General features: G+C 39.4%; 1 protein-coding gene across 1 annotated transcript in view; it reads right to left on the reverse strand.

Moving 5' to 3' along the window:
* Prox1 (prospero homeobox 1) overlaps positions 1–11,233 on the reverse strand; it is a 40,040-nt gene extending 28,807 nt beyond the window's left edge. The window contains exons 1-2 of the mRNA XM_076832157.1: positions 9,509–11,233; positions 2,403–2,510 (exon numbers count right to left, since the gene is read on the reverse strand). Of these exons, the coding sequence (XP_076688272.1) occupies positions 2,403–2,510; positions 9,509–11,233 (1,833 nt within the window). The remainder of the gene's footprint in view (positions 1–2,402; positions 2,511–9,508) is intronic.
* Between the last annotated feature and the right edge of the window lie 1,155 nt (positions 11,234–12,388).

Consider the following 12,388-nt stretch of genomic DNA (forward strand, 5'->3'; position numbering starts at 1 on the left):
CATTACCAACATTCAATTTGGAATGATTCTTAATATTAAGGAAATCTCAAAAAGATCTGCCATTGTTATCTGAAAGTTTCTGGGTCATCATGCCAGGACCACCTTTAACCCTTGTATGCATGACTTTTCATTCTCATCAGCGTGAGCTCAGGGAATACAAATTCATTAATTATTAGCCAAACAAAAGACAATTAAGAAAGTTAAAATGTATAATTCATTCCAAAAATAAAAGAGAAATGACCTCTGGTGATTTTCTTCTTTGCCTTCTATATCCTACTGTTTCCTCTCCATTAGAGTGCCTAATTGTTATTTAACCAGATTCCCATACACTTTGATAGTTTTCTCTCCCAGTATGGTTAAGCTAGGTATGGAGAGAATTTATAATCTGAATATGGGCCACTTTTTAAAATAACATACGCATGCAGGTTTTTAATTGTTATTTATACAGAGTAGGTAGTTATGTGTGATGCTGCATCGCTAGATGTATTCTAAAGAAATGGGAATGGTTTCTTGTTAGTTTCTATTGCATGGCATTTATAAAACCATAGATCAATAATCTTCCTTGCCTTATGCTTTCCCCACCACATGTGTGCACAAAAACATGAGTGTACCTAATGTTCATGTCTACAGTTGGGTAGTGTTGATGGCTGAGAATGGCTACTGCTGTCCAGCCCTCCAGGTGGCTGCATTTAAATGGTGGGTGAGTGCTGCTTATGTATTCAGTTGGTAAGATTCTTTGACCTCTTTCTAGATGAAAAATGCTATATAAATAATATAAAGTATTACCATAATTATGTCACACCCTGCAGATCTTTGCACTAGGGGAGGAGTGAAGGAGGTGACATGGACACACAATGCGTGTGTGTGCGCATGTCATGATCCTTTTTTGCCTCTCTTTTATCTTCCCCTCATCAAACCAAGATACTGGGAGGATTTCCTAGAAGATAAACTTTGCCAGGTTCTACCAAGTTCTAGAAGCCAGCCAGTCCTCAACCTGCTGGTCAATTCCCTTCTACAAGTCTATTCTAGATACCCCACCTCCATCCACCACCACCCCCCGCCCCCGCCCAAACCCAGACCCTTTTCTTGGTCTCCTGTGTTACTCAGCCTGTTCTTAGGCAGCCCCTTTCTGTTCCAGACTTTTTCTGCCTTTCCCGTCCTTCCCAGCCGGTTGGCACTGAACGAGGAGAAAACATGCCTTCCACTTAAGGAGAACAGCCAGGGAAGGGGAGAGATAAAAGGCTCAAGTTGACACACAATTCAAAAGCAAACAGGAGTGAAAACAGAACTTTTCTCATAAGGCCAAATCAAACATCAATGAAGGAAACTGAAATGAGTTGGCCTGCAAAATGGGGCCAAGGAAGCAACTCGAGCCTGGAGTACAAAACAAGCTATGTGGAGGGAAGCCGGAGAGGAGCGAGCATGTTTTGGCAGCTTCTGAGTTCTCAGTGGCAGAAATAAGAACTTGTACATATGGGGGTGGGCAGTGGAGGGGTGGGGGAAAAAACACCCAACCCTAATAAACTAATCTCAGCTAATGTAATGTTTATCAAGTTCCTTGGATAATGATACCATGTGTGCCATTATCATCATCAAAACCCAATCTATGTTTTAAAAAGTTACAGATGATTAACACAACATCAAGTTGATGCAAACAATTACTTAAAGCCCACACACAACACACACACACACACAGACACACACACACAGACACATACACACACACACAGAGAACCAGGAGGTCCCCATATTCTGTAGAATGAGGGAGGCTGCAGCTGTAGGCCGACAGCTTTCATATCCTCATTTGAATAATGTGTCCTGAATCTGTCACTTTATTCATTCTCCTTATGCTCAGTGTACTCTACATCAACAACAAATTAAGTTGTAAATAAGAGACAATCATCACTTTTGTTTTTAAGCAGCTACTGCATAGAGAATTTCAATGCACGCTCCTTTTCGACAGGGGGGAAAAAGAGGTGCTAGAGTTTGCTTTCATAGGCACAAATATGGGGGAACCAACAGAAACAAAAACAGAAACAGTTTACTGTTGCAGAGGGGAGGGGGGGAGAAACATTCTCTAAAGCACAACCATCCATTACGAGAGGAAATTTCTTCCAGGAAGCTACTAAAACATACAAAGACAGAGGCTGAAGTTTCCCGGACTACGCTGCAAACCCACGTAACTTGGGAATACCAGTCCTTTGGTCTGAATACACAAGTGGCATCTCTGCTCAGCACACCTTTAGACAAAAGGACAAGTGCATCCAATCCATTAAGACACAGGTGTTTTAATAAGCTGATTCCATATTCATCTGCATTAACTTCTGAGAGTTCAATCACTACCACATGCATAGAAAATAAAAAAAGAAAAAGAAAAACTAATAATAAAAAAATACCCCTACCTTTACATCGGAGAAGTAGGTCTTCAGCATATTGGAGCTGGGGTAACGGGTATAAAAGAACATGAGCTTTGCTTTTTTCAAGTGATTGGGTGACAATCCTTCCTGCATGTAGGATGCAATTGGTTAAGGCAGAAAATTCTATAAACAACAAGGATCTGTCACTCCTGCCCCCCACCATGCACACAGTCACCCCCAGAATGGAGGCCCACCACACAGCCCATGGCACTGGCTAAGGAATCTATCACCAGTCAGAAATTGCCAAATGTACAGGTGAGGAAGAACAATTAGCTGCAGATTCTTGGCTACTTTGTGACAAGGGTGGCCAAACCCGTCTCCTGCTCTAGGTCCCGTATGCTATCCATACATTCACTTGTTGCTAAGGAGATAGATGTACCCAATGTGTTACTGCACAACTCTCATCATAAGAGATTTTTCCTTCATCACAATTACAGTTCTGTTTGTTTGACTCTCCACACCCTGTGGTTTACATCAAATTATTATACTGACATACGTGAACATAGAAAACGCATTGAACACTGTTACACAAGCTTCACATTTTACCTCTTAGTGCTAATCTAATGGGGCTTCGTGACTTGATTTCTTCCTATCATACTTTTATCTCTTTTGAATTGTTTCCTTTAAAATAATGATTCTAACTTTGGAGGGGTAATTTTGGCACAGGGAGAACAGGGTGGGGGGTGTCCCTTTTGTTAAAGCAATGGTCCAAAACCAAATACGATTTGCTTGTCCTGGATTTATAGTTAACTCCTTTGAGAGTGACACAGTAGTTGGGGCTAACAAATCAATAAATGTGGGTTAGTAGATCAATAAATGGCCACTTACCCCAAATAAGAAGGCCTATTTATCTGGAAACATCATTACCTTTTAGATCTGTAAACAGCAGCAACTAAAACAGTTCCCAAGAGAATGTGAGGCTAACCATAACAATCTAGGCTTCCTGATTCTCGCCCGGATTCTTGGCACTCCTCAGCAGACTCTGAGCTGGGATGGCTCTGGTCACATCTGTGCCGCAGCCTGGCCCTGCCATTTCCTCAGCAAATTAATGGCTTTATAATTTATCAGAAATGAAGATGCACGTGGAGAAAATCAATGTGGTCCCCCACAAGGTCAATTAAGGGTCTTTCCTAGAAGCTTCTCTAAGGATTTTTTCTCTTAAAGGAGAGTCTGGGAAAAAATAAGGAAAAAAAGAAAAAGAAAATGTGTACAGGTTCATGCACACCACACGCACACACACACACACACACAAACACCCTTGATTACCCAACAGAATTTCACATCTTATGAAGAAAAGGCAAATAAACACAGCCACTCACAGAAGATAAAGGTTTCCCAATGACCTCCATCAAGTACAGCATGACTAATCGTAAGAATGGAGGGGAACCAGAGAAGTACTAGAGAATCATGATCAAATTAATATTGATAAGCTCTTGACTACTAATAGCAGAGTATGTAACCAAATATTCGGCTGAGAATTTGTTCAATTAACATTCCCTTTTATACCCCATGCCATTAAAAAAAAAAAAAAAAAAAAAAAGATCACCTTGGTTGGCAAATAGAAAAGTTAAGCACTGTGGTTTTGTGCGTGCATGTGTGTGCGTGTGTGTGTGTGTGTGTGTGTGTGTGTGTGTGTGTGTGTTGTAACTGAAAATAAACACTGAAGAAAGAAAATTTGATTTTATGTCTGTAAGCCAAAGCAGCTTAACTGAACTTGTGTTTTTGTTTGAGGTCCTTAATGATTACAAAGACGATAATTTATGACTGACATACTTCTTGTGCCAAGGAAAGAGCTGAAAGGCCCTCCAGTAACCTCCATTAGACTGATAGAGAAGACTAAAGGAGCCCAGGACACTTCAGGACCATCTGTCCAAATGGATAAGTGAAATAATAGCTGCAAGCTGTCTCCTATTGCCTCATGATAAGAGTTTTAGGGAAGCCCCAAGTTTGACAATATTCTCAGATCTGGGTTCCAATCTCTTCTTTCAGACGGCTACATGAAAACAACCTCATATGTTTAATTACTTATGAGTCCTACATCTTTCAAAATCTGGTCTCACACGAAATTCAACTGTTTTGCTTTATTCCTCAGATAGGCAGAGAGCTATTGAAACTTCCTGAAGCTTTCCTTTCATTCCAATTTTGCTACGATGTTGCAGTTTTTATTTAAAAAATAAATAAAATCTCCATCATATTTTGATCAGAATTGAGAATTTTTTAATTTCACACACACACACACACACACACACACACAAAATCTCGAATTTGGATTTCTGAAGTTCAAAATGTTTTTTTGCTTCAAAATGTTTCCTGTTGGTCTTGTTTGGAATTGATCAGTTGAAATGGAACACAGAATAAATCTCTATCTCTTGCTCATTGTGCAATTAAGATAAAATTCCCATAAAATATATGTTTCTAATAAACTATTAAAAATAGCTAATGAAACATTTAAAAGCCAACAGTTAGATAATCCTTTCTTTCTCCTCAAAATAAATCTGAACTGACCAATTGGTTAATTTCCCTTTTAAGTGCGTGTGCTGAAAAGCAACTGTTCTTCCAAGAAAGCACTAGCTGTTTCCTGGATACTTACACACGCACAATGACTCATGATGGAATAGATTCAGTAAACATACAGCTGTACTGAACACGAGCTAAGCTCCATTCAAGGCCAGGAAAGAAAATGAGCACAAATAAATATTAAGGAGGTAAAGGGAGGGGGGAGGGGGGGTGGGTGGGTTGAGGGGGGATGGAACGCAAGCAAGATCTGTCCCAGCAGCTCATGTGGCTTTGCCTCAATTCTCTTAGCCATAGCTTTGTGAAGACAGATGACATTCAATTCTATGTGTAATGCAAAATAGACAATAACTGCTGAAACTTGAGACAGCTGCCAGGTGTAAAAAAGAAAAAAAAGAAGAAAAAAGGGAAAAAAAAAAAGAAAAGATGATAAATCCATAAATTAATGAAAGACATCTGCTCGGGAATATAAAAGATCAGAGAAGCAGGGTACAGCAGCTGAACCTAAAGTGGTGTCCAAACAACCTGAGAAGCTAAGTGTTGTCTGTTTACCAAGCACAATACAACCTTACCTAAACAGCCCCAGCGGGAGGAGCAGGAGGCAGGAAAGAGGCAAATAGAAAAATAATAGGTGGTGAAGGCTGCAGGAAGAAAATTCTCTTTTACCAAACTGTACTCTGGATTGCGGGACAATGTTATATGTTGCAATTCCAAGGAAATGGACTGGGACTACTTATATTTTCTCAAATGCTTGGAAACCTAAAGAATTTTGGTTTCCTCCTTATTGTCTGATCTGCTGTTTCTAAGAGGCTTCCTGTAGGAACCTGTGATGGGGAGGAAAGAGCTAAATTCCCTCATTTAATGACAGTAACAGAGCAAGTTGTTACTCTACTAAGAAGTTCAATGTAACCAGAGGGATGTGTAGTTTACACTGTTCTCTTGGAAGACAAAAATTTAAATTATAATTTTTTTCCTGGACATTGGGGAGACTAGGACCCACACTTTTTCAATCCTTACTTAATCTGTGTGTATCACTATCACTTAGAGAATTATTATGGATCCAGGAAACGTCTAAAAATGTAAAAAAATCAGCTTCTGTGGATTTGTTTCATATTTTAGAAATTTATTTTTAATTCATGTTTCAGATTGAATTTTAATTTCTTACCATTTAAACATTTTTTTTCCTTCTAAATTTCAAGTAGTTTTAATATTCTTTCTAAAAGTCAAATAGGGGAAAGCTGACTGCCCCAGAAATCAAGCTCAATTTCTTCACCTGCACATCTTAATGGCCTATAATACTACTCTTGTGCTTTAATTGGGTGCATGCAAATGTTTGAGGCCTAAACAAGGCTATTTTTCTTGAGATGCAAAGAAGATGAATGACAAGGAACATTGTGAAGAAAAGCAATTGGCTGGTTGTTTCTTTGGGAATTTGAATAAAACTTAATATTTGATTAAATAGATTCATTTGCAAAGATACTGAACATATTTTTTATATCCAAGACATGAGCTCTTTGACCAGGTGCATTGACTTTCAGTTTAACATGCACACATTCATGATTTCCTTCCTACCACAGGCGATGAGGTGGAGTTCTCTATTATTTAGAACATATATATTTAATGTGTTCAACTTAGGATGGATTCAGCTGATAAGCTGATGTTCTTAATAGTTTTTATCTTGGGTACTTTGTTCAAAAAACAAAAAACAAAAAACAAACAGATGATGTCCTTTGGAGTAGAAAAGAATCATTCCTTAAGACTTAAATTATTTAAAACAACTTGGAAAACCATGAGCCAAAAATAAAAACACAAGAATGATAATCATGGCGGTACCATTTCATTCTACTTCTGGTTATTTCTATTGATCTTTCCTCAAAATAATTGTAAAAGGGATTCAAACATGGCTCTGTATCCCTAAAACTAAAGTTAAACACCACTTGTTATGATTCCGAGATTTCTTCAAACTAAGCTTGAAAATTTTGTCTATAATCAAATAGAAAAAGGAGTTCAGAGAAAAGTACAATTTGTCTATAATCAGGTAAATCAAGGGTAGAACTCATTGACATACAGTGATAGAGACAGGAGCAAAGTGAATCCAATTTGTCAATAAATAGATTCTCAGTTGTTCCAGAATTGTGGGGACCAGAAAAGGTGGCTTGTCTATCCTCTTCTTCCTGAGAAAAAAAAATCTACTAATAAGCTGACTAGTTAGGTGTACAATGTAATAGAGAAGGAGAAAACCAGAGGTTAGTAGGCCCAAACATGGAAAATGCAACCATTAATTACAACAAGAGGCCCAAAGCTTTCAGCCATAATGATACAAGAGAACAACTCCAGGCTTAAGCAGCTACATTCCATGTGATCATGGGTACTTCTCCCCATCACTGTTTAATAAAAATCTTATATTGGTAGAAATGGGAAAAGTTATCCCTATGCAGCAAAAGCAACTATATTTTCTTTACAGCCTTTGGTATGTAGAGAAATAGAAGAAACTTCTTTCCATTCAAATCCTCAAAATTCCTCAGGGGATTTAGAGAGGGTGAGACAATGAACATAGCTGACACTAAAGCAATCTAAAAGATTTTTTTTTTCCCCTAGAATACCAAACTAACTTAGAAAAACAAAAAAACACAGGCGAATTATAGTTATTTGGTTATAACAAGAAGGCTAAGCTCTAAAAACTATAAACTGGCATCACAAGCAAGAGTTTATATTAGTATAGACTTATAGGACTTTGAAAACTGGTTTCAGATATTCATCAATATGGGCATGCACATACCTTTATCCTTTACACTTGTGGGGGTGGGGGAGAAAGAAACAACTCACTACTACACTCCTTGTTTCACAAGTTTAGGGCTCTCTTGAAGTGCCACAAGGTCCAGCCCTACACGTCATCCTGGTAGGCACTTCAAAAGATCCTCTTCTTGGGAAGGGTGAAAAACCATTCAAAACATTGCGTTTCCTTACTTCACCCTTTTGCATCACCAACAGCTATATTCCAACCATGTGAACAAAACTTCATTGCCTGCTTATAACATAAAAATCATGGTGCTTGTTACACTTTAGCTTCATGACTGGCAGGTGGAATTTGAACTTTTTGAGATGTTGAAGTTAAATCAGCACCCAAGTCAAGACTCAATCTAAGACCTCAACGACCCTCTCACAATGTTCTTCTCTTCCTTGTACAGAGGGAGACTCCATGTTTAACTGTCCAAAGCATCTCAAACTTGTGGCTCCAATTCACCTTACCAAAAACTTCACCCCTATCCTGAGAGTTGGCTGGAGGATGACCAAAGAAAACGTATTTCTATCATAGCTGGGACTTTGTAGTTATGTGGCAGCCTCTGGAGTGAGCTTAGATAATAAAATGTCAATCTCTAGTCATCAAGACGATTGCTCAAAATCCTCAGTTTTGTAGCAGCTAAGTTAATTGCTAAATTTTATATCCATCTGGTAACTTATTAAACAAAAAACATGCTTCCACCTGTCCCCAAATGCTTATTATTCTACTACCCCAAAAGATTAACAACTGCAAGATTTTTTTTAAAAATTACTGAAAGGAGCAATTTACAGAGGGGGGAAAAATGTCATCAGTTAAAAATAGCTGGAGTTAGGATAGGTATACTAATATATATATATATATATATATATATATATATATATATATATATATATCTGGTACCTCTATATAAAAGCCAAGTTCAAAATTTAAAGGAGTCATAAAAGGAGTCATTTTTAAGTCGAATACAGCTGAGTTTTATATTTAATTGTGCTCTCTTGCTTTCCAAAATAATTTGCTTTGTGTATGTTAGGACAAAAGATTTCTGTGTATGGTTGAGCAGAGGTTAATCATGCATAGAGGCAGCTGCACCAGACCCAAAGAACAGACCTTGGGTGAACGGAGAGACTGATGCTGTCTGAATAAATCAGTACCTGTATATTTCCTATAAAAAAGAGTCTCACTTAAAGATTAAAGAATCTAACTCCCCCCTTGCCACATCCATCTTTTTCCCACCACAGGACAGCAGCCTCCCACCTATAAAGCGCTCTCCATAAGATTTAATCGGGCCTTCCTTAAGTGGACCAGTAGCCTTGCAGATGGGTTAAAGTGAGAATTCTTCTTTGCGGAATCTTATGGGTCTGAAAACTGACTTTTCTCCTTACTCCATAATAAAATTTACCATCTTTATATTTAAAATATCTGAGAGAATTCAATATTTACAAAGAGAATTTTTTTCCATTTCTGAATCTATACTTAGAAAAAAAAAAAAAAAGAAGGTATACAGGAAGAACAGCATAAAATACACTACTGAAAAAGCACACGAGAAACCACCCCATGGAGGCAATTAACAACCGATGAAAGTTGCAAAGTTGACAATTTAGTGTTAAGCTTTTCTGTGATCATGCTGATAAAAGCCTATGACACTGAGGAACAAGAAAGATTGCATTCTGGAGTAGATGCTGATCTACATTATTCTTTATATTGTGTAAACCTAACCTTTCAGAAAAACTTTTTTTTTTTTTTTTTTTGGCTTTTTGTGTTGTTTGTTTCTTGAGCGGGGGAAATAAAAGGATATTGCACTTCCCGAATAAGGTGAGATTTCGGACATGTCTTGCAGATCGCCACACTCAGACTTTATGAGCGACAAGGAGAGCCCTTCGGCGGTGCTGGGTGGGTGTGCTGGTGAACAAGGATGGTGGCTCAGATGGTGGGATGACATCTTGGTCCTCAGACTCGTCGTATCCCTAGTTAAGTCTAAGGATTCAGGAGAGGCTCTGTCTTTTCCAGAGAAGGAGCCAGAGGGAGCACCTAATGGACTCTGAAATGGGTAGGCCATCAAGGGAAGGGGGAAGGGGTGGCGGAAAGTGGAGGTGGTGAAGCCTGCAGTGGCAGAGAGAGGTGACTGGTGCAGGGGCTGGTGGTGGCCGCCAGCGGCCGGGCCGGAGGCAGACTGGTCAGATGAGTTTTTGCGGACAACCAGGGGCAGTGCTTCTGTCTGGTCTGTGGAACTGGGCATCTGCACGTTGCCAAAGGTGTCCAGGGGGTTCGGAATGATGACGTCGCCAAAGCACTGCAGGCGCTGGTTGGCGGTGTGGAAATTGTGATTTTCCCCGTTGACTGCAAATCTGGCCTGGGGGATCTGGAGAGGTGGGAAGACCTGAGGAACCTGGCGGGAAGGCTTGGCCGAAAATACTTTGACCACCGTGTCCACAACTTGTGACATGGCAGTGTTCAGTTCCTGTTTCAAGGTCTCGGCCAAATGTTTGCCTTCGGGTTGTAAGGAGTTTGGCCCGTGGTCTCTTTCTTTGTTGTTGCCTTCTCGCTTGGGCTTGTTTTCAGCCAGCTCCTGCTCTCTGATCAGGGCTCGAGCCCGGTCGATGAACTGACCCGGGTCGAGCTCACACATCTCGTTGTCGGACCTCCCGACCGAGTCCTGGGCCCGCGCCTCCAGGATCTCGGAGCGCATGCTGTCTTCAGACAGGTTACCATCTTCATCATTTTCAGAATCAGTGCTGTCATAGATTTGGTAGAACTTTTCCTGCAGCTGGCGCAGCTGTTTCTGCATGTCCTCCAGCTGCTGTTTCAGCTGTCGGCGCTCCTCTCGCTTCTGTTCTTTTCGGGCTGAAACCAGCTGCTGGAAACTCTGTTGCTGCTGCTGGGGCAGCTTTTGCTTGCGTTTGTTTTCTCTGTAACTTTCTCGGGGACTCACAGACTGCGGGGCCATCTCTCTTTCATTTTCATTGCCCCTTAATGCCACACTGGGGGAATGGCTCATACCCCGAATTATATTCTCAACCCGGGCACGCTTTGCTCTCAGGTGCTCATCACATAAGCGATCCATATCAAACTGGCTCATAGTAGGCCTGCCAAAAGGGGAAAGACACTCTGGGGGGCTGTCTCTTGAAGAGTTGCTGCATATATCCTCCTGATGTACTTCGGAGCCTGTACTAGAGAGACCGCTGGCTTGGAAACTGGGCTCGGTGCCACCATTTTTGTTCATGTTATTTTTCAACAGCTGGGAAATTATGGTTGCTCCTGGAAAAGGCATCATGGCATCTTCATACGAGTTCGCCCTCTTCAGCAGCTTGCGGAGTACATTTGACTTTTCCCCATCTGCATGCTGCACCACTGAATACTCAACATCCTGCTCAGAACCTTGGGGATTCATGGCACTAAAAAACGTTGCTCTTGCCTTAGCAAAAAATGCAGATGCTGTCCCTACCGTCCTTTTCACTCCAATGTCAACTCTTCTCCTCTTGGTTTGCCGGCTTAAGAGGGCTGTGCTGTCATGGTCAGGCATCACTGGACGGTTATTGTGCCATCTTCAAAAGCTCGTCAGCTGGGCACAGCTCAAGAATCCCGGGACCCTGGCCAACAGAACAAAAGGACTGATGAATCATTTTCTTTAAATTTCTCCAAATTTCCTGACCTCAATCCTGAATCAAATGCAAAATGCATAGGCTCTGGGATTTATGGCACATTACAATTATTGCAATTTATTATGCACTCTGCTTGAAATGAAACATTTTTAAATATTTCTGCTCCACTGGTTTAAGATGGATTAAGATTAAAAAAAAAAAAAAAGCAAAAACTGCTTAAGCACCAGTAATATGATTCTCTTTCACAAATGCCTAAAATGATACTGTTTATCTTCAGAAGAAACAGTAGATTATAAGAACACAGCCTCTGACAACCAATTGATTAAATTTTGGGCATTGAGATTCATATTATGAAAGAAGATGAAAGTGGTCTATACTTAAGAAATAAGGTTAGATTTTGAGACTGTGTGAAATTGGGATGAAAAATTCCATTTCTGCATTAAAACTATTGTGGTTTTAATGCTACTGAAGGAAAAAGACTCTAAAATAAATGCAAATATTTTACACATACCCTTTATTACTGAAGTTTAAAATATTTTTGTCATATGTGAAATGTGAAGAACATCCCAATCAGCATTTTTCAAACATAAATGGCTAATTTAGCATTGAAAGAAATGCACAAATACTCATTTTACAAGTCTGCTTATTTAGCATATTATGCATTTTTATTAGTGAAATCATATGTGAAGATGGTGTCTGTGGCTATATCTTTCTATAACCAAGAATATTATAAATTTTCACAATGTCCTTTTAATAACTTTAATTATTAGAAAGTTGGGTTCTGGAAAAGAAAAATGTCACTTTTGAAAAATCAATATGTGGCACAATAAACTATGGACTAGGCAAAGTACATCTTTAGTATAGTTTTCTTCTGTCAAAATCTGCCCAAATTGTACTTCAAACACCTAAAGAAATGGTTTAACATACTCCATTTGTGAATCTTATTTCCTATGCCAAGTAACAGGAAAGGAAAAAAAATTAAAACAGAAAAAAATATGACTGAAGATATAGAAAGAAAGAAAATAACATCAATCAAATTGTGAGAAAGGGAAATAGGTTCTTTGTATATGAACTTC

Source organism: Callospermophilus lateralis, chromosome 13 (genome assembly GCF_048772815.1).
Source record: "Callospermophilus lateralis isolate mCalLat2 chromosome 13, mCalLat2.hap1, whole genome shotgun sequence".
NCBI lineage: Eukaryota > Metazoa > Chordata > Mammalia > Rodentia > Sciuridae > Callospermophilus > Callospermophilus lateralis.